Source organism: Acipenser ruthenus, chromosome 9 (genome assembly GCF_902713425.1).
Source record: "Acipenser ruthenus chromosome 9, fAciRut3.2 maternal haplotype, whole genome shotgun sequence".
NCBI lineage: Eukaryota > Metazoa > Chordata > Actinopteri > Acipenseriformes > Acipenseridae > Acipenser > Acipenser ruthenus.
The window spans coordinates 59,544,877-59,568,406 of record NC_081197.1 but is presented as its reverse complement, the minus strand read 5'-3'; the positions used below and the strand labels follow the sequence as shown (position 1 = coordinate 59,568,406).

General features: G+C 41.2%; 2 protein-coding genes across 7 annotated transcripts in view; both read right to left on the bottom strand.

The window, feature by feature from the left end:
• The window catches only part of LOC117406380 (P protein), a 107,351-nt gene extending 92,811 nt beyond the window's left edge, over nt 1-14,540 (bottom strand). For 2 of the 3 annotated variants that reach the window (XM_059030367.1, XM_059030369.1), the window contains exons 1-2: nt 5,303-5,405; nt 1,888-2,178 (exon numbers count right to left, since the gene is read on the bottom strand). In XM_059030367.1, coding sequence (XP_058886350.1) covers nt 1,888-2,147 — 260 coding nt within the window. In that variant the 5' untranslated portion in view covers nt 2,148-2,178; nt 5,303-5,405. Of the gene's footprint in view, nt 1-1,887; nt 2,179-5,302; nt 5,406-14,342 lie in introns of those variants that run through there. The other variant, XM_059030368.1, reaches the window with a different exon arrangement.
• Nucleotides 14,541-22,127: 7,587 nt separating this feature from the next.
• Nucleotides 22,128-23,530, bottom strand: part of LOC117972965 (E3 ubiquitin-protein ligase HERC2-like) — a 71,855-nt gene continuing 70,452 nt past the window's right edge. For all 4 annotated transcript variants that reach the window (XM_059030362.1, XM_059030363.1, XM_059030365.1 and 1 more), the window contains one exon: nt 22,128-23,394. In XM_059030362.1, the coding sequence (XP_058886345.1) occupies nt 23,122-23,394 (273 nt within the window). In that variant the 3' untranslated portion in view covers nt 22,128-23,121. The remainder of the gene's footprint in view (nt 23,395-23,530) is intronic.

The window sequence follows — 23,530 nt, the reverse complement described above, 5'->3', positions numbered from 1 at the left end:
AGCGCATGGGTAAACTGATGAACCCAGTTCAAAGCAGCTTGTGACAGGAACTTCTTAATAGCTACCGACTGGGACAGAACTTTAAATAAATAAATAAATAAATAAAATCATTCCATACATAACTGTGAAATCTCATAAACTTATTTCTAACATCTCATCCATTTGCTTTCAGGATGTTGAATCTTGCTATTCATATTCCAATTGGTAACAGCTCAACATTTTTTCACTATTCCACGTACACTTGCTGAAATCTGCTTTGTTTTCTTTGGAAACATGAAATATTGCTCCAATCAGCATTTCATTTTTGGTGTAAGACTTTAATTACCTTACATTTTAGATGAAATGCCAGAGCCAGAATGGAAATAAGACTCTGTTTGTAACCCAATACTGGCAGTACAGTAGGTTGGCCCGTGGAGTCATGTTTTCTGTTCGTAGGCCCTATGATAATAGAGCTCTGGTCTTCACCCCTTCATGGGAGCACCCCAGTCACCTGACAGGCCCTGTTGCTCTCTCTGCTCTTATACATCCAAAGTGGGTAAAAGCTACTAAAGGCTTTCAGCTACAAGGATGGAGATTTGAGGACCATCATGGCACACTTACAGGAGCTCCCTTTCTCTTAAAAACAGTCCCTCCAACAACCTACCTCAATACCTCACAATGTACTCTCTTCATTGTGTTTTATGTTTGCTAAGATTTTCTTCATATCTGTGAAGGGATACAAGCCTTAGGCTGAGGGACCACGAAACCACTTTGTGGCTTGGAAGGTTTTAGACTACTGCATGGCACACCAGCAACGTTGACTCAAACCATGTCTCCCAGTCTCCTGGAACCAGGTCTCAAGCCACCTAAAAGAGTGGCTTTGTGTTGCCTCAGTTTTCGCGTGTTCAGTTCAATGCCCAAGATACGAGCGTTTCCATGCCTGAAGTGCAATATATCTTTTCATTAAATTGGCAGCACACATTCTCACTCGAAGAGCTCATATCCTGGTACACCCCCTTGCAGGTACCGCACTGCATTCTGAAAGCAATTTAAAAACCAAGTAGATACGGACAGACACTATTATGGAAAATTCTCCACAAACCCATCAGATCTTCATGCTGCTCCCTGAAATGTATAAACCTGGCCTTCCATAACCTTTGTTCCACTGTACTTTGATTGCATTGAGTTCTGTTAATAAGAGATTCAGTAAATCACTCCCTGTGGGAAAACAGCAGTGTGAATAATAGTCTGCTGGGAGTTAGATCTGCAGCTGTTTCCATAATTAGAATGGACCCCTTCACCTTATCTGCATCTCATTTGCTACCAGTACCTGAAAATTGATTCACAAGCCATCTATTTCTACTCAGTTTTCCTGGCTTCCAGTTTGCTAGTGAACCTGGTTCATTATTTTCAGGTTTTTAAATCGAATCGTGGGGATTCTTGTTTTATGTTCCCTACTGTGAACCCTTCCCTCCCTCACAACAGGAAACCTTTGTGATTCTTTGCACTGTAATAAGTTTCGTACTTTTACGTATTTGTGCTCCTGGGCTTTGAAAGACAGCAGGGATGGAAATAAAGACTCCTATTGCACAGCATTTTCACCCAGTCCAGGTTTTGATACAAGCTTGATCAGCCCCAGTGTGTAGGTAACAAGCTCAGGTGTGTCTTAGTAAACTCCTAGTAAAACCAGGAATGGATCAAACTGCAATGCAATGGGAGTCTTATTCCCATTCCTGGACAGGCAGACAGACACCTCCTAAGGGTGCCTGCACTACAAGAAAATAATACACTTTTTCCTAACCCACATCGAATTGTGCTAAGTGCAGTGCAAGTAAAGAGCACAATGTTGCGATGACTCAGTTTTAGGAACAAAGCGGAGGGTGTTTTGTGTGTTTAATGATCTCCTACCTCTGAACCTCCTCTTCACAGACTGTGCTGAAGTCAGCTTCATAGACAACGCAGTGACTCTGCCCAGCTGCTCCATTCTGGTAGAGCTGCTGGCTCTCTCTCTGGGGCTCCCTCACCCCAGAGAGCCCCTCCAGCAGCCCCAGCTGCCCATAGTTGCTGGCTACAGACTCCGCTTTCATGTGCCCATTCAGACTTGGCGGAGTCTGAGCTGCCTTCTGCGTTAGTTCCATTTCCAGCTTTTTGTTGTTTTCCAAGTACATTTTTCCAGCTGCTCTCTTCAAGCTTTATTATCTGGGATGAGGAATAACAGTAGGGAGAGAAATTTAAAAAGTACAGTAGTTAAAAATTGGACAGCTTTAGAAAGTCATAGCGAAAAAGATTCAAGTCCTGATTAGTCGCAATGTGCATTGCAGTTACTCGGGTTTGTTACAGCTCACCAAATACTGCAGTTCACCTGTCAGTAACAACAATCTATTCATGTTTTCAATGGATACACAGCTTGTCTAGAAATGTTTTAGAGGCATAAACAACTAGTAAAAGTGCAGAATCAGTGTTAAAAGACTCGAGAGTGAGTGGGTTATTGCACAGATTCATCTTTTATAATCATTTAGCGACTAACAGAACAGGACATTCCAATGATCTAACTGTCAGACAGGACGTCTGTCTTAAAAACAAAATCCATGAAACAGAAGGAAAGCAAAGCATTTCAACAGGTAAACAAGCATGTACATTAGAGATTGAAAACGCTTCCCAGTTTCTCAAGGCACTACACCCTGGTAGTTGATCTTGCCTGTACAGTAGCGCCCCCTAGCCTCCAGCTCAGGCTCTTCCCTTCCAGGCAGTCATGCTCTCTATTCAGAGTTTCACTGCTTCAGTAACAGTAAATCTAAACTGCAGTCCTATTGCAGGTTGACTACTATTTAAATGCTGTGTGACACATACTGCATCCGAGCCACTCCTGTGTAAAACAGCACATTCAAAGCTCAGTCAACACCCAGTCAACAACTTCAAGGAGCAGGGTACATTATACTGTGATGCTGACCAGTGGGGAGGTGCTGCCCCACAGCGTGGCTAGCAATAGAATAAACATATTTAGACCCCATCAAAAGCAGAGATGTGTGTGTGGTCCCATTCACTAACATGGAAAGCATCCTTCTGAAAAGGATCTGCATTTATTTATTTATACACAGCACATACACACGGGTAGAAGGTCAGTTTGAAGTGCTCAGCTCAGGATTTAAAAGATGCATATCCTGAAGAATTACAATACAAAGCTGCAGTGCTGTTCTTAGTATCAGGGTTTCCCAATCATGTGTCTGCTGGTTTTCATTCCAATCGAGTTCTCAATTACTTCATTAAACCCTTAATTGAACTGATCGTTTGCTTAATTAGACCTTTTTGTACTTGTTTTCAGCTCTTAAACAGTTACAGATTTCAAGTTAGCTATAACATTTTATAAGTAACTTGAACCCTGCAACTGTTTAAGATCTGAAAATAAGTAAAAAGGTCTAATTAAGCAAATGATCAGTTCAATTAAGGGTCTAGTTAAGTAACTGAGAGCTCAGTTGGAAAGAAAACCAGCAGACACAGGGGGTCCCCAGGACCAGGATTGGGAAACCCCGCTCTGTATGAATCTCTTTCAGCTCAATCGGTCTTTCACTTAAGATAAACAGTGACACCTTGTGGTGAGATGAAGTCAACTCTGGTCTGAAGTGCTATTGCATTACAGGTTTAATAGATATAGGTAAGTGATCAAGTGCTTTATGACCTGTCCAGGGGTTCCATTGGCTTGATTTAATAATTAAGGACATGGTTTGAATAAAGACCTGGACAGGGAGTTTGCCTACCCCTGATCAAATCCACAATGTAATCAATCATGAACTACCTTCACCACTCTCTCAGCAGTCTATTGAAATCATCTATGTTAGAGGTTGCTCAGCTGGACTGGTAACTGGGGTGCTGTTAAGCTGCTATCGCTAGAGACAATGGGACAAGACAAGATGCAACACAGGAGCGGGCATTTCTTTAAACAGCTTCTTCAGGGTGTGGTTTAGCATAATGAGAAGTATAAAAAAAACAATGTCAAGTAGGAAACAATGACCTACGTAGGATTCGCCACACATGGGCAACGGACAAGCTGATCTCTGCACATACACCCTGTGGGAGTCCCATTAGTTCAGATTTCATTTTGATCTTCCCTTGTGCTTGATTCACTCAAGTAGCACAATTCGAGCCCTGAAAAGCACCTAGATTGTGCTGCAATTAGCAAGCTGTAAATGGAATAAAACTGTGTATCATTTTGAAAACATGCACACAGCTTCTGAATGTTAATTTTGCTTTAGTGGTTTGAGTTGGTATCTGGATGGCTCTTTGCAAACAGTCCGATTTAGTTTACTACAGAGTCTCTGTACACGTGATAGCCCTTCTACCTGCTGTTTTATTAGAGACCCCAACTTCTTCCTAACATTTGTGAACATGTATTAATTACATTTAAAAAGAATAGATGACAGTTCTAGCTACAATAACGATTATGACCCTCTTATAATAAGCTGTTATATCAACGCAAGCTGTTGCAAGCATGAATCCCTACTCAAAGTAATTAAGAAACGATTACGAGGAGTCCATTATACTGAAGTCTGTTTAAATCTTATTTTCTTCTAATTAGTGACCGATAATAGCAGAGACCTTACCGGAAGTGTCATAGTGCAGCAATCAATAAGGGTCCCCTTCCTTTCATTGTCAGCACCCTAGCCAACTTTCTCATGCAATAGGTTAACTATTGAAGCAAGGGACTCATCTCAAGTATACTGTTTATGAACTACCGGAGGTACACATCCTTTACAGAGTTAAACTGCAAGCGAGCCTGCATATATACAGCGTGCTCAGAGAAACTACCGGAGGTACACATCCTTTACAGGAGTTAAACTGCAAGCGAGCCTGCATATATACAGCGTGCTCAGAGAAACTACCGGAGGTACACATCCTTTACAGAGTTAAACTGCAAGCGCGCCTGCATATATACAGCGTGCTAAGAGAAACTACCGGATACATTGATTGTCTGTTTCCAGTTTAAGTTTCCAAAAAAATATATAATTACTGGTAAATGTGCCTCTGTTTGACAATAGGAAAACACGTCACAACTGATTGCACCTGTACCAAAATCTCATAGGGTAAAATTTTCTAACATTGGGGTTCAAGTTTTGGTAGGTGTACCACATTGTGACGATGTACCACTTTATAACACTACAACGGTAATATTAGCTTTCAATTTGCAGATATTCCCACTAGGTACCGTATTTCTATGATTTGTCGGTAAAATTCAAGGTCCAGTACTGATTTGACCCCTCTCATCACATCGGTTTCAAGTTGAACTTCAATACGACGTCATCCTACAGCATCATAAACAAGTACCTACCTGGCGCTACAAACCCATGTTTCATTGTTGAACCTGGGACCATACTGAACAGTTGCGGTCAAAACAAAGAGTTCTGACCCGGGACAAACTGCCCCAGCGTAGAGTGTGCTTATTAGCAAGCATTGAGAACACGTGCATGACGATCCATTCTTTAGTTCCAATCAGGAAACTGATTGTTTTGTTTACAAAACTTTTATAAGCGTCAATGCGTATATTTGCAATACATGTATGATGCAATTAGTAAGCAGACTGTCAAAACTGGTTTAAATAATTTCGAAACGTTGTAAATTAATTTAGGTAAACGAGCCTCAGTTTCGTTTTCTCAGTTTTAATATGAATCAAACAGTCCAGATTTCCTAGCAAATGTCCCGCGTCCCGATGCATAGGAAGAAAGTCCTGATATTTACACATAGAAAATAAAATCATTTATTCTGCACAGTAGAGTTAGTGAAAACCACCCGCTGTGCTCTTCGTGCGGCTGACACATCTGCTGATCACTATCTTATACAAAGATAAGAACGCTTCATTATGTGTACTTTCACTGTCATGATGGTCGTGTCGTGTTAAGTTGGGGGGGATACGTCTATTATGATAATAATTTTTTGCGTATGACACCCCTCCCCAACAGTTAATAACATAAGAAAGTTTACAAAGGAGAGGAGGCCATTCAGCCCATCTTGCTCGTTTGGTTTCCAAATGTTGGCGAGTATGTATCAAATACTGTTATGCAGGTTGAGTAGATATTTTATTTAATGTGTTTGTATTTATTTACAGTGCTAAGCTCCTCTTTAATTATCGGTTGTCTGGTGTGATATGTAATGGCCTTTGTAATGTGTGTGTTTGTTTGTTTTTGTGTGTGTGTGTGTGTGTGTGTAATTGCCAGTGACATTGCGGTTTAAATTATTTAGTTTATGCTGATCAGCAAAATATAATTATGTCTTTAAAGCTCAAGGTAATAGTAAAAAAAAATCGAATACAGTGAGCACTTTGTATAAATAAATATATATTTTAAAAAATGTATAAATTAATATCCCTTAAATTAAACAAACCTTATTTTAGCGTTTCAATAGCAATGTAGTGAAGTCATTACAGTAGGCCTACGTGTTGCCAAACCCCCTTATGCGCTGTTGGCAGCCAGTGAAGGTTGAATGGCTAGCACTGCAAATGCCTGTAGTGTCCTTTTAACCATTATTCAAACTCTGTCATCATTAACAGTGACTGCAGTTTAAAAATTGAGTACAACTCTTGCCCCTAATCCAAGGTCAGCGCTGACTGGGGTCTTTATCTTTATCATAATATCATATGGGAGATAGTGAAATTGAAGAAGGGAACTATAATAAAGACCTAGGAGTTTATGTTGACTCAGAAATGTCTTCATCTAGACAATGTGGGGAAGCTATAAAAAAAGGCTAACAAGATGCTCGGATATATTGTGAGAAGTGTTGAATTTAAATCAAGGGAAGTAATGTTAAAACTCTACAATGCATTAGTAAGACCTCACCTAGAATATTGTGTTCAGTTCTGGTCACCTCGTTACAAAAAGGATATTGCTGCTCTAGAAAGAGTGCAAAGAAGAGCAACCAGAATTATCCCGGGTTTAAAAGGCATGTCATATGCAGACAGGCTAAAAGAATTGAATCTATTCAGTCTTGAACAAAGAAGACTACGCGGCGATCTGATTCAAACATTCAAAATCCTAAAAGGTTATAGACAATGTCAACCCAGGGGACTTCTTTGACCTGAAAAAAGAAACAAGGACCAGGGGTCACAAATGGAGATTAGATAAAGGGGCATTCAGAACAGAAAATAGGAGGCACTTTTTTACACAGAGAATTGTGAGGGTCTGGAACCAACTCCCCAGTAATGTTGTTGAAGCTGACACCCTGGGATCCTTCAAGAAGCTGCTTGATGAGATTCTGGGATCAATAAGCTACTAACAACCAAACAAGTAAGATGGGCTGAATGGCCTCCTCTCATTTGTAAACTTTCTTATGTTTTTATGTTCTTATGTTCTTTAAACCGGTCAGAAATGTCCAGAACCTGACACCAAAAGAACAGGATTATACAAAGAACAAATGCATGCAAAGACTTCATGTGTATACTATGACAAAGCAAAGATATTAAGTCTAATTCTAGTTTACCACAATCTTATTCTTCCTCTTTGATGTGCTTGGGTTTTAAATGTTGAATGCATTGGGGTAGTTGTCTGGCAAAGTGTTAATCACTGAGTGTAATGTCTGGTCAATGAATGATTACCAACCTAGTGTAGAACTGTGTTGGAAGCCTCAGGACAGCCTCTCAATTAGACTGCAGCGTGTTTGACTGCTATTCACCATAGCTCCCATAGCAATGCAGTGCTTGGCTTCAAGAATAGGTCCTCTATAGACAATAACCTTGTCATGCTTTTCAGACGTGTTAGGATCTCATCCGTGGATGATACCGACGTGTTAGGATCTCATCCGTGGATGATACCGACGTGTCGGGAGCTCACCCGTGGATAATACCGACGTGTCGGGAGCTCATCCGTGGATAATACCGACGTGTCAGGAGCTCATCCGTGGATAATACCGACGTGTTAGGAGCTCATCCGTGGATAATACCGACGTGTTAGGAGCTCATCCGTGGATAATACCGACGTGTCAGGAGCTCATCCGTGGATAATACTGACGTGTCAGGAGCTCATCCGTGGATAATACCGACGTGTTAGGAGCTCATCCGTGGATAATACCGACGTGTTAGGAGCTCATCCGTGGATGATACCGACGTGTCGGGAGCTCATCCGTGGATAATACCGACGTGTTAGGAGCTCATCCGTGGATAATACCGACGTGTCAGGAGCTCATCCGTGGATAATACTGACGTGTCAGGAGCTCATCCGTGGATAATACCGACGTGTCAGGAGCTCATCCGTGGATAATACTGACGTGTCAGGAGCTCATCCGTGGATGATACCGACGTGTTAGGAGCTCATCCGTGGATGATACCGACGTGTTAGGAGCTCATCCGTGGATAATACCGACGTGTCGGGAGCTCATCCGTGGATAATACCAACGTGTTAGGAGCTCATCCGTGGATAATACCGACGTGCTAGGAGCTCATCCGTGGATGATACCGACGTGTTAGGAGCTCATCCGTGGATAATACCGACGTGTTAGGAGCTCATCCGTGGATGATACCGACGTGTTAGGAGCTCATCCGTGGATGATACCGACGTGTCGGGAGCTCATCCGTGGATGATACCGACGTGTCGGGAGCTCATCCGTGGATGATACCGACGTGTCGGGAGCTCATCCGTGGATGATACCGACGTGCTAGGAGCTCATCCGTGGATGATACCGACGTGCTAGGAGCTCATCCGTGGATAATACCGACGTGTTAGGAGCTCATCCGTGGATGATACCGACGTGTTAGGATCTCATCCGTGGATGATACCGACGTGTCGGGAGCTCATCCGTGGATGATACCGACGTGTCGGGAGCTCATCCGTGGATGATACCGACGTGTTAGGAGCTCATCCGTGGATAATATCGACGTGTCGGGAGCTCATCCGTGGATGATACCGACGTGTTAGGAGCTCATCCGTGGATAATACCGACGTGTCGGGAGCTCATCCGTGGATAATACCAACGTGCCAGGAGCTCATCCGTGGATGATACCGACGTGCTAGGAGCTCATCCGTGGATAATACCGACGTGTTAGGAGCTCATCCGTGGATAATACCGACGTGTTAGGAGCTCATCCGTGGATGATACCGACGTGTCGGGAGCTCATCCGTGGATAATACCAACGTGTCGGGAGCTCATCCGTGGATAATATCGACGTGTCGGGAGCTCATCCGTGGATGATACCGACGTGTTAGGAGCTCATCCGTGGATAATACCGACGTGTCGGGAGCTCATCCGTGGATAATACCAACGTGTTAGGAGCTCATCCGTGGATAATACCGACGTGCTAGGAGCTCATCCGTGGATAATACCGACGTGTTAGGAGCTCATCCGTGGATGATACCGACGTGTTAGGAGCTCATCCGTAGATGATACCGACGTGTCGGGAGCTCATCCGTGGATAATACCGACGTGTCGGGAGCTCATCCGTGGATAATACCGACGTGTCGGGAGCTCATCCGTGGATAATACCAACGTGTTAGGAGCTCATCCGTGGATAATACCGACGTGCTAGGAGCTCATCCGTGGATAATACCGACGTGTTAGGAGCTCATCCGTGGATGATACCGACATGTCGGGAGCTCATCCGTGGATGATACCGACGTGTCGGGAGCTCATCCGTGGATGATACCGACGTGTCGGGAGCTCATCCGTGGATAATACCGACGTGTCGGGATCTCATCCGTGGATAATACCGACGTGTTGGGAGCTCATCCGTGGATAATACCGACGTGTTGGGATCTCATCCATGGATAATACCGACGTGTTAGGATCTCATCCGTGGATGATACCGACGTGTTGGGAGCTCATCCGTGGATAATACCGACGTGTTAGGAGCTCATCCGTGGATAATACCGACGTGTTAGGAGCTCATCCGTGGATGATACCGACGTGTTGGGAGCTCATCCGTGGATAATACCGACGTGTTGGGATCTCATCCGTGGATGATACCGACGTGTTAGGAGCTCATCCGTGGATAATACCGACGTGTTGGGATCTCATCCGTGGATAATACCGACGTGTTAGGAGCTCATCCGTGGATGATACCGACGTGTTGGGAGCTCATCCATGGATAATACCGACGTGTTGGGATCTCATCCGTGGATAATACCGACGTGTTAGGATCTCATCCGTGGATGATACCGACGTGTTGGGATCTCATCCGTGGATGATACCGACGTGTTGGGATCTCATCCGTGGATGATACCGACGTGTTAGGATCTCATCCGTGGATGATACCGACGTGTTGGGATCTCATCCGTGGATGATACCGACGTGTTGGGAGCTCATCCGTGGATAATACCGACGTGTCGGGAGCTCATCCGTGGATGATACCGACGTGTCGGGAGCTCATCCGTGGATAATACCGACGTGTTAGGAGCTCACCCGTGGACAATACCGACGTGTTAGGAGCTCATCCGTGGATAATACCTCTGCTACTTGGAAACCAGTCGTTCAGAATGTGTCTCCAGCCTGTTGCATTCACAACACTGGCTATGCATGTAAACTTACTCACTGAACTAACACTTAAGTGTCACCTAGTCAGAAAAATGATTTCAAATTTGTTTGTTTGATTGTTAAATAAATACATAAATACTTACTACACCATGCACACACCTGTATTACACCCAAGTAATAGCACTTCATGTTCATCACCCGCTGAGATACTAACCACAGCAAAACAGAGCACTGAAGCCAGGACATGCTCTAGATAGAGCCTGTTACAGATCTGTTTAGTTATGTGTTGTTATTAAATTCAAACTTTTATACAAATAATGAATGAAAAGAAAACGCATTGATTTCCATATCTATTGCACAAATAGATTACACATTGAGTACAAAGCCAGCATCGTTCACACTGTCCAGCCCTGGTGGGTCTGTGTGTGTGTCTATATATACAGTATACACACACACACACACATACACACTGGGTTTTGTAATATATCAGCTGCTGATTGCAGTAAAGTAGACATGTGATGACCACATACTGCATTGCTAAGTGTACAGTGAGTATTCTGTTGCATGAATGGTTCTTGCAGATACTATACTACTTAGTTTTTTGTATGTATCATTTTTAAGAATGGGCCACCTGTCCTGCACAAGCTGTTCTGTTTAATGAAGCGCTCAATGTCAAAGTCTGTAGATGTGAGGAAGTGGTTGAAGGAACGTCACATGCAGGGTCGGTACAAAATCCTGTGGTCTTAAGGTATTATATGAGAAGGGCGTCACATACCTTAAACAAACACTGCATTACTTTCTGCTTCAGTTTTTTTTAAACCCAATGAGTAAGGAGAGGATTAGAAGCGCTACAATATTGCCATTGTCATTCACCAATAAAATGCGGCATCAGTATGGAGTTATTCAGCTTGAATTCATTTTTCAGAACACATTGAAGAATCCTTACATGAAGCAGCATGGCCTAGATTCAGCACATGTGCATAGGGTTAGATAATTACCAGCACATGTGCAGAGGGTTAGATAATTACCAGCACATGTGCAGAGGGTTAGATAATTACCAGCACATGTGCATAGGGTTAGATAATTACCAGCACATGTGCATAGGGTTAGATAATTACCAGCACATGTGCAGAGGGTTAGATAATTACCAGCACATGTGCAGAGGGTTAGATAATTACCAGCACATGTACATAGGGTTTCTCCCTTAGATTTCTCTCATGTACAGTAATAATTACCAGCACATGTGCAGAGGGTTTCTCCCTTAGATTTCTTTCATGTACAGGTATAATTACCAGCACATGTGCAGAGGGTTTCTCCCTTAGATTTCTCTCATGCACAGTAATAATTACCAGCACATGCGCAGAGGGTTAGATAATTACCAGCACATGTGCATAGGGTTAGATAATTACCAGCACATGCGCAGAGGGTTAGATAATTACCAGCACATGTGCATAGGGTTAGATAATTACCAGCACATGTGCATAGGGTTAGATAATTACCAGCACATGTGCAGAGGGTTAGATAATTACCAGCACATGTGCATAGGGTTTCTCCCTTAGATTTCTCTCATGTACAGTAATAATTACCAGCACATGTGCAGAGGGTTTCTCCCTTAGATTTCTCTCATGTACAGTAATAATTACCAGCACATGTGCAGAGGGTTTCTCCCTTAGATTTCTCTCATGTACAGTAATAATTACCAGCACATGTGCAGAGGGTTTCTCCCTTAGATTTCTCTCATGTACAGGTATAATTACCAGCACATGTGCAGAGGGTTTCTCCCTTAGATTTCTCTCATGTACAGTAATAATTACCAGCACATGCGCAGAGGGTTTCTCTCATGTACAGATATAATTACCAGTTTAAATCAGTAGGAATTTCTTGCTTTGGTCTGTTCATTTTAAAGAGCAAGTTCTTTTGCCCCAGATCAATAATAAAAAAGTCTGGTCTTGCGTATAATTCAGTTACAACATAACACTGTTCTAAAGGATTTGTCACGCTTTTTAAAATGAACCCAGTAATGAGACATTAGCTTCCTTGTCCAGCCGCACATGTTGGGTGTGACGAATCGTACGAGACACATTTGCTTAAGCATGAAAAGAGTTTATGTGGCAATTTGAAAGGCTTAACCTGCAATATAAAGCATTACCTTCTGTGTCTGTTTGCACAGAAACCTGCTTCTTTCTTGGTTTTCTGAAGAGACCATCAATAAAAACACATGCATCGGTGAAACAAACAGCTGTCCTGCAGCAACATGAAACTTTTAAATGATTTCTGATTTAATAGGATTACACTTTTCATTGGCCAGTGCTTCATAATCCTCTTGGAAAGAAATGTGGATTCAATTTAAAAACATTACATTCAAACACTGAAAACGCAGTATTACCTTATTGAAACCCTTTACCCAAATCTGAATGAGGTTTTCATTTTTCAGGCCAGTGGTCTGCTATGAAGTATAATTATTTAATTAACACTGTTAAGTATCAACTATAAACTTGAAATGGAAACATGAAATGTTTTGGCAGAGGCTTCAGGAGAAAGTTTAGAGAGTCAGCGAGCAGAACTAACACACTGTGACATTCAATAAAGAGGTCTTACACAAGCGTAGTGTATAGTCACGTTCCGAGTCACTCCCGGAGCTGAAGTGTAGCCTGTATAGTATATGTACTGTATAGTATTTGTACTGTATAGTATATGTTTTCTTTTTTTAATTCATACATTTTCAAACAGTCAAACAACATTGGGCTAGATTCTCAGAGCCATTTACTCCAAATCGTCAAAAACTCACTGATTAAAAAAAAAAAAAAAAAAAAAAGTTGAAACGCACATCCCAGTTGGTTAATGCAGGATCACATGATCAAAAGAGTTGCACAATCAACAGTGCCTTCTGACGTCATCTCACAAAACAATAAACGCAATGGCAGCCCAGCCACAGCGACACAGATTTCTCTGGCTGAATGTTTTTTAGTAAGAGTTTATTGAATCAGTAACAGCAGGTGTCAATGTACAGTGAACTATGTTCCCTTGGGTTGAGGATGTGCTCCTCAGTGAGCAGCAGAGCTTTACCAAGCCTCCAGTCCGGTCAATATTGGTCCAATGCAGACCAGGCTGATTTTGAGGTTTTGTTCAGCAAATGTAACCCCTAGAGTAGCTTGCATTACAGTTTAACATCACAACCAGGCAGGTACAGAAGAGAAAGAAAAACATGTTGGTACTCCAGTTATCATCTAATCTACAGTCTTTTTTAAGCCCTCTAACTGTACAAGTGAGCGTTCTGCAACTGGTTTTGTTTTTATTGCTGTAATTGACTACAGATCACTTCTGCATACATACACGTACCACTTTGTCAGTGTGCAAGTTTGAATTGACTACAGATCACTTCTGCATACATACATGTACCACTTTCAGTCAGTATGCAAGTTTGAATTGACTACAGATCACTTCTGCATACATACATGTACCACTTTCAGTCAGTGTGCAAGTTTGAATTGACTACAGATCACTTCTGCATACATACATGTACCACTTTCAGTCAGTATGCAAGTTTGAATTGACTACAGATCACTTCTGCATACATACACGTACCACTTTCAGTCAGTATGCAAGTTTGAATTGACTACAGATCACTTCTGCATACAAGCATACTGACAAAGTGGTACATGTAAGTTTGACTGTAATCAGTCTTCAAATGACATAAATGCTGATAGAAACACTGACAGTTTCTTTTATTCAGAACCTCAGTTAATCCCATTTATTAACAGTCTTGTATAAACTGGTATTGCACTGCAGGAATAGTGTACTCCCCCAAACATCTGTTTAATATGAACTTTTGCATTACAATTAGCATATGTTATATTTAGCCTCTAATAATTGAGGTTTATGTAAACAAAAATAGGTACTGTAAGAATAGAACTTACCTTGAAATGACAGAGATGATGATGATGAAGAAATGATAGCTGAAATCACAAAACTTTTCTCACAAAAAAATCCCATAAAAAACAGTCGTGTGGAAGTAACATAAGTTTCAGGGTTTTTTTTGTCGTTGTTCTAGAAACGGGGAAACGCAGTCGTTGTAAAATGGACAGAAAAGATAGTCAGGTTTTCCCTGAATGAAGCAGAGGTCCAGGAATGGTCGGCTGGGTTTGTGCAGAAGAGGGATCAGTTTACTGTAAGCAGCATCTTGCTGCTGGAGGCAGTGACCCTCCCATTCATTTCACTTACATGGATACAGCTGGGCTGCCTAGGTTCCCTGCCATGTGATATCTAATTACCAGCCAGTGTTTGATTTGACTGCTATTCGAATTACACTGCTGTTAATCCTGAGGCAGTGTGCACACACAAAGCAAGGGAAATGCCTTTACACTACCATCCAAACAAACACAAAGCAGAAAGTCCTATTTCAACAGCGGCGTGCCAGATTTGCAGAAGCTGCTTTGAAGGCTGGATCTCTGTGGCAGCATCTGCCTCTGTTCCTTTGGTGACCCGCAGCATCATGGCTCAAGTACCCCTAACAGCCCAGGCTTTCGCTTTCACTGGGAGCTATACTGTAGATTTGTTTTAAAGCTTTGTTTCCAGGACACAAGACAGCACTTACAGACAGCCTCTGAGTATAAAACAAAGGACTACTCAATATTTTTTAGTAGGTGTTTTTTATTTTTAATTATTATCCAATATTAAAATGAGAAACGTGGGTGTTGAACTTGAACAAAGCACCCGGGTGCATACTGTGAGATCAGTGGCATCTCTGATTGAATGGGTTCGAAGAATGAATTCAATGTAAACAAGAATTTGAGTAACATGCATCCCCTGCCACGGCTGTAAATTAGCTGATGACCAGGATGTATCTCTACAGCATGTACACAACAGTATAGAGTAAGAATAACCAAGTTTCATGACAGTGTATTGCGAGAATCATAGAATACAGCTGTGCACCAGCTGTAAAGACACTGGATCTGTAACCCAAAGATACTGTAAACTTTTGCTTTGATTTTTATTTTCTTTTAGTATTGATTAATTCAGCACTGTTTAGTGTTTTATAGTTCTGAATGGTTTATATAACCATGCAGATAAGTAATCAGTTCATCAATTGGTCTCCGCTTATTGGGAAACTCAAACCATCAATTGCTTGTCATCTCTAAATTTGTGACACTGGCTGTAGCCCACAGTGTCTTCTGGATTCATTGTTCCTATATGACTAATGTAATGATTACAGACCTCTTTTCATACACAGTGTTATACAGTATTCAGAGTTAATTTAACACAATAGCCTTATTAATCCCCATCTCTAACCACTTTGAAGAGCCACCCTTCATTACACAAGAGCCAGAAGGAGTGAATCAACCTGGTCATGTGGAACACGAAGCTGGATGATCCTGGTCATGTGAATGAGCATCACATGCAATACTACAACTGCAACTTATGACCAGATTAGAAATGAAGAAGAAGGAGGAAGAGGAGGAGGAGATGTGCTCCCAGTAATTGCATTCAAATGAGATCTACATCATGCAATGACAACATTTAAGAGCAAATGTATTAATGTACTAGAGCAATCCCTTCAGCACACGGGTATAAGTAGCAGGTAAGACCATTCCATCATAGAGTTCCAGTTACCAATGGTCTTGCCACACCCCCTGGAGTGGGTTATTATGCTTAGAAAATGGCTCTATGTTTATTTAATAAAAAGAAAAACATTTATATCACTGCCTTATTGTGCTTTGAAAAATCAAGAAAATTACATCAGTAGACATAGCCAAGCCCAACACCATGAGCTTCAATGAATTGTCATCGAATCTTAACACTGAGCTCAAACAGAAAGGGGATTTGTGTTTTCTTGCCCATGGTCCTGGTTTCATATTTTCTCTAAGAAAGACAAGAATCTAAAATAAATTATTTTAACTATTATCTCGCTCTACAACTTTGACCATTTATAAATGAAGGCTATAGAAACAGATGTGCAGGTGTGTTTCAACATGTTGCAGTGCATGTCCTGTGTGCTCAGGATGTGTGGGTGTGTTTCAACACGTTGCAGTGCATGTCCTGTGTGCTCAGGATGTGTGGGTGTGTTTCAACACGTTGCAGTACATGTCCTGTGTGCTCAGGATGTGCAGGTGTGTTTCAACACGTTGCTGTACATGTCCTGTGTGCTCAGGATGTGTGGGTGTGTTTCAACACGTTGCTGTACATGTCCTGTGTGCTCAGGATGTGTGGGTGTGTTTCAACACGTTGCAGTGCATGTCCTGTGTGCTCAGGATGTGTGGGTGTGTTTCAACACGTTGCAGTGCATGTCCTGTGTGCTCAGGATGTGTGGGTGTGTTTCAACACGTTGCTGTGCAGGTGTGTTTCAACACGTTGCTGTACATGTCCTGTGTGCTCAGGATGTGCAGGTGTGTTTCAACATGTTGCTGTACATGTCCTGTGTGCTCAGGATGTGCAGGTGTGTTTCAACATGTTGCTGTACATGTCCTGTGTGCTCAGGATGTGCAGGTGTGTGCAGGTGTGTTTCAACACGTTGCTGTACATGTCCTGTGTGCTCAGGTGTGTTTCAAAGCACTTCAAGGGTTTCTGCTTGTGTCACAGCTGTACAGCACATTTGTTTAACAGACAATATGTTTTCAATATTTACAGAATACACTTTTGATATGCAAGTCAGTTTTAGGACTGTTGGATGAATAATGACAAACATGCTTTTTAATTCTGAATTATATTATTATGGAACAAATTACTGAGATATTTTGCTTGCAACTGCTTAAAAAAAGAGGGGCAAACTAAACCAGTGACATTAACAATGTTACATTAACAGCAGCTCTCTATCAACCCATGGTCAGGTAGAAGCTGTTTTGTAACTTGCTAGTTTTGTAACCTACTATAACCTACTGTACAGGACAATGCGTGGCCCATTATCCCTCATATTGTCTGAGCACATGAAGATGTGACGCAGTGATAAGGATCACATGCAGGATCACCAGCCCCCAGGAAAGTGAAACAGAGCATGTGATTTCTTGTTAAATAACTGCAAGTATAGGCCACCCTCTGCCAAATACCCAAGGATCAACCTTACAATAATGAATGGATCCTGCAGAGATAATCTGGCTCCAACCCCAAGCTTGACTTGTGAGAGAGAGCTCTGCGGGTCATGTGATCACATTGGGCAGCACAACCTCTGATGCTTTCTATTGTCAGAACTGTAGCCTACTGTACCTACCCATCTTAAAGACCCAGCAAAGACATCACATGTTCCCCTGTGGAGCTCGACCCAATCCAGGCCAATTTTATACAGCGAGTTTGCTAGAAAGATTTTTATCCTGCGAGTGATAATCCTTAAATAGAGTCTTAAAAGGAAAGCAAAGTATACATTAACAAAATAAAATCAAGCCCTGTGTCCTGGGTGAATTTACTATTAATATTCTGGTAGGATTTTCAGCAAACAAAAAACCTTCCCATCCCGGACAAACCCATGCCCTCCCATTACAAGACTTCATTACTGAAGCTAATCAGTGTCCGCGGCCCTGTAGCTCAGCTCCATTGACCTCTGACATGTGAAGGACTTTGGGCTAGCCCCTTTGTAAAAGGGTTCAGCACATGTATTTACTCTTCTGAAAATGGACAGAGAACATATTCTAATGAAGTGGGGAGAATGGATTAGATTTGTATTTGAAAGAAATACATATTTAAAATGAGTATGCTAGGTCTAGGTTGACTGCCTGTCCAGATGTTTTTCAATAGTGTTCTGGACCTTGGACTTCATTCTAAAGTTATTGAATTTTGTGAAACAGTAGGTGTAATGGCGGTGCAGTTGTCTTGGTTACAGAAGACCCAAGGATGGCAACATGGTAAGAGTGGCCATTAAAATATCTCCAGGCAGCACACATTTAACTGAGGCTTGAAAAGGGTTCGGTGTTTAATCCCAATAGTCATACAGTAGTATTTTACTCAACATTTAACTGAGGCTTGAAAAGGGTTCGGTGTTTAATCCCAATAGTCATACAGTAGTATTTTACTCAACATTTAACTGAGGCTTGAAAAGGGTTCAGTGTTTAATCCCAATAGTCATACAGTAGTATTTTACTCAACGTTTAACTGAGGCTTGAAAAGGGTTCGGTGTTTAATCCCAATAGTCATACAGTAGTATTTTACTCAACATTTAACTGAGGCTTGAAAAGGGTTCGGTGTTTAATCCCAATAGTCATACAGTAGTATTTTACTCAACATTTAACTGAGGCTTGAAAAGGGTTCAGTGTTTAATCCCAATAGTCATACAGTAGTATTTTACTCAACATTTAACTGAGGCTTGAAAAGGGTTCAGTGTTTAATCCCAATAGTCATACAGTAGTATTTTACTCAACATTTAACTGAGGCTTGAAAAGGGTTCAGTGTTTAATCCCAATAGTCATACAGTAGTATTTTACTCAACGTTTAACTGAGGCTTGAAAAGGGTTCGGTGTTTAATCCCAATAGTCATACAGTAGTATTTTACTCAACATTTAACTGAGGCTTGAAAAGGGTTCGGTGTTTAATCCCAATAGTCATACAGTAGTATTTTACTCAACGTTTAACTGGAATCTCCTGAGCTTCACATCTTTTCAGCCATTTATACAGTAGCATCTTTGAATTGTATAGTCTGTATGTGACATTTCTAAATACAAAGGTCAAATATAAAACTGGTCATGAAGGTTTTGAAAATGTGTTTAAGAGGTAAACAATTAATAATCTATACATTTTAAATGTAAAGCCTTGTTTATCATAAATGAAATAGATTTGTTTAAATGGTTTATTATCATGATGCATGTACTGCGTTCTGCACAGAGAAATAAGGAAATTTCATACTCTAGGATGGAATGGGTTTACATACAGTAAAGTACTACGTTTTCAAACTAACTTCATGCAAGCACCATCTGACTACTGTACCATAGAGTACTGTGATTATTCTTAAACTGACAGGCTAAGACTAGGAAATATGCTTACAATTTTAAACCATATTAAGCCATCATAAAACACTGAGGTTTTCATGTGGAACTGTATAAATCAGACCCGAATGACTGGAGCCTCAAAACTATGTAAGTGAACTTTGGTACCATTGGCTAATTAAAAGTAAAAGAAATATGAACTGGAACGGAGCCATGGGAAGGGAGAGAGTGCTAACAATTTGAACATCAAGCTTACGTTGGGAAAAACAGTAAAAATACAACCTTTGGGATTATAACTGGTGTCAATGGGTACCACTGCTAGTCTCACTACCAGGATCCATCAAGGTCAAAACACTACTGTTGACAGCAAGAAGAATGTAAGCAACGTTTTCTCACAGACTTTTATAACCAGCACCGACCTGGTCTGAATAATCCTGCAAAAGGTATTAAGCATTGGCATTGAAAAATAATGAATTCTGCTGATCATGTGTATTGTTGCACAAAGATCATCACAGCAAGAAATAGTGAACATGCTTAAATAAGGATGGATGTCAAGAACGCCTGGATTTTGATGAAAAAGCTGGAATAGTCCCACATTGTGAATGGTAAAGCTGTATACAAAGTGAAGTGTGAGGTGTAACTAGCACTCCACTCAGAATACTAAGGCTGAATCCATGTGTGTTATCTGGAAGGCTAAGGGCATCTGCTAAGAAATTAATAATAATGTCAGGGGAATATTCAGTTTATTTTTCATCGATATTCCAGGGGCAAATTCCATGTGGTTACTGTCACCTTTTACAAATGCTGTGTTTTTATTGATTTATTTATTTTAAGCACCCACCCACCTCCTAAAAGATTTTTTTTTATAGAAATGTTTTCATACTAACTTTTGTACTTGATAACATTAATTTAAAATTCAACTGCAGCAGGGCTCAGTAACTCCTGGCGCCGGCACTGACATAGACTCTAAAACACTGCACCGGTAAATCCAAGAGCCGGCACTGACATAGACCATAGACTCTAAAACACTGCAGTTACACTCAAGAGACATCCGTTGGCACGTGCTGTTGCAAAAAATAATGCATGTATTAGAAATCACTTCATGTTTAAAGTAAACATTTAGTTCCTGGTTAAAACAAAAGCCTGGGCTGTTGGGAGGAATTTGAGAATCAGGGTGAAAACACACTAAGATATTCATCTAACCCATGTTGCTTCCATTAGTGCCCTCTAACCCTATTCTGTATTCCCTATTCTGAATACATGAGCAGAGTTAAGTTTGAAGACGTAACTCTGCTCATGTATTCCATTAAAATGTCATAACCCTTAAATTAAACTGCCCTGTCTTTCTTCCGCAACAGGAAACAATTTGAGAGACATGGAATCCATTGTTAGGATTAGGACATGAAAGCCAGACTGAATTGAATTCACTTCAGTTCATGTTTTTGTCCCCCCCCCCCCCCCTCTCTCAGTTAAGGCATGAAAGAGCTGGGTCAATCCATCCATCAGCTCATCTTTACTGTGTAGCTGTTCTTTATCCATCCATCAGCTCTTCTTTACTGTGTAGCTGTTCTTTATCCATCCGTCAGCTCATCTTTACTGTACAGCTGTTCTTTATCCATCCATCAGATCATCTGCCTCTTTCTAATGTCCTCTGTGAGTCTGTCTGCATAAATGAGTGTCATTTTGTGCTAGATTTCAGGGCACCCCACCCACAATTATTTGTTCACATCAGTTGACAAGAGTTGGGACCCCTACCGGCATTAGATTGGTATCTTGATGCATCGTGCTTTGAAAATGAACTGGAGTTGATGTCATGTGGTGTCAAAGTTAAAGTAATCAGACTCTACACCGATTAGATCTAACAACGCATGCAAGATAAGTTTTTAAATATGTCTTTGTAAACTAAAATAGCTTGCATTTGGAGGATAAATGTTTGTACTTTTTATTGTAAGCTTTTTTTTAATGAATTCCCGTCTTTGTTCTAGAGATGTTTATGATCAGGAAAACAAATGTGAATATAATGCTGTGGGAATTAGTGTGCTGTGTACGGGCTGCATGGTATATACAAAATGCTTCACATACAGTTTCTAGAATATGTACTGTGGTATTTTTTGATAGGGTAGTATACTAGTTGCAGGCATTATACAAGGCTGCTCATAGTTTTTATGAAATTACTGCGGAAAAAAGGACTGTAGAAAAATATTAACGTGGAACTTGTACATTAAGGCTGAGGGTCAACTTTAACAATCATACAAAAAAAGATGATAGTAAGCATGTTTGCTTTCATTGGCTAGTTCACTAGGAAATAAAAAAATATTGTTATATTTGAAAAGCACAGCAAGGTTAACAAAAGTCCTCTTCGCTGCTACTTACCTGGTATGATAGGGGCTGGTTACACCAACATTTGTGTTGGAAAACCCTTAATGAAAAACAAATCAAACAAGCGTACCATACAGTAAATCACCTCACTGTATACGCTAAGCCTAGCGACTGCAGCACACGACTGCCGATTCCTAGCACTGACATTCCTCAGGAATGTTCTAGCCAGTACTACAGTACTGCTGTATTATAAAAACCTACCTTTTAAAAGTGAAATCAAAAACGGAAAACTGCATGTATAATAGGCCCTACATGTTTTCAGTCGTATTTCGTGAGGAGTCCACACATTCTTATTTTTATTTACGTGCTTCCTTTCCCGCAGTCTATTTCCTGTCCAATATTGGATTAGGACACTGGTCACCTCTCCAGCCAATGACAGGCTACGTTTCAGCAGGATGCACCGTGGGCTGCAATCTGAAGGAACGCTTTTAGTTAAAGTTTATTCACAGGTAAATGAGATGCTCGAGGTGGATACATGGCACAATCATTATATACACATTTCCGAATGACTACAGTGTGCACACATGCATTTGTGAAAGTAATTAAAAGACACATAATGAAGACGCTAAAATGACACATTAGCGGGCTGTGTTAGGACAGTAGAATATTTTAAGGAATACTGATCCTGTCAAATCAAAAAGGTTGTTCTAAAGAAACACTGCTATTACCATCAAAGAAATATGTAAAATACAACTCATGTGTTGCACATTATCTCCACTATACAACAAACTAATATCAAGAGCACAGCACATGTTTATACGAGTCTACCACAGTGCCAGGCTAAATGCCACGTGTTACATGTTGCACTGCTTACTTACAATAGAAACATTTACATGACGTTAGTAAACACAAAAATATATATATATTTTTTGTTTGTTTGTTTTTTTAAACGAATTAAAAGAAAACCTATTATTTTCTCCAAGACACAGTGTTATTCTAGCCAATTGCACATGTGTCTTACAGGATTATTAGCCAAATATGTTTAAAGTAATAAATAATATTTAGTGCGGTTAAAACAGAAGTTGTCGATCGTATGGTTCTTGTCTGGTTTTTGCTTCTCAGATTAATTTCCTTTTCCACTAGGAGATACTCTCTGCCCAGTTAAGTAGTCCTGCGAGTTCCTTTTCCACTGGGAGATACTCTCTCAGTGCCCAGTTAAGTAGTTCTGCGAGTTCCTTTTCCACTGGGAGATACTCTCTCAGTGCTCAGTTAAGTAGTCCTGTGATTTCCTTTTCCACTGGGAGATACTCTCTCAGTGCCCAGTTAAGTAGTCCTGCGAGTTCCTTTTCCACTGGGAGATACTCTCTCAGTGCCCAGTTAAGTAGTCCTGTGAGTTCCTTTTCCACTGGGAGATACTCTCTCAGTGCCCAGTTAAGTAGTCCTGCGAGTTCCTTTTCCACTGGGAGATACTCTCTCAGTGCCCAGTTAAGTAGTCCTGTGTGGAATCCGAAGCGAAGGAATCGGCATCCTCATTGTCCGAGTCCTCGCTACTGTCGTCTGCAGCCGGCTCCCCGCTCAGTGCGATGCGTGCGTAGTCATCGGTGTCGATGGACTTGCAGAAATGAATGGCGTACTTCAGCTTCTCCTCCAGCACCTGCTTACAGGAGTACCTGGGCAACTTCAACAGGAAGAAGCACGTGTAGGACTCTGGCAGGAAGTGATCAGGAGGGTTGTATTTATCCAGCACCTGGAAAGAGAGACAGGAGGTTTACATGCTTTCTTTACAGGTGCTTATTTTTTTCTCTCTAGATTTTACTTTAGATATTTTTATCACACCGTACACTCTGATCACACACAGTGGTACATCCTGCAATCTGTGAATT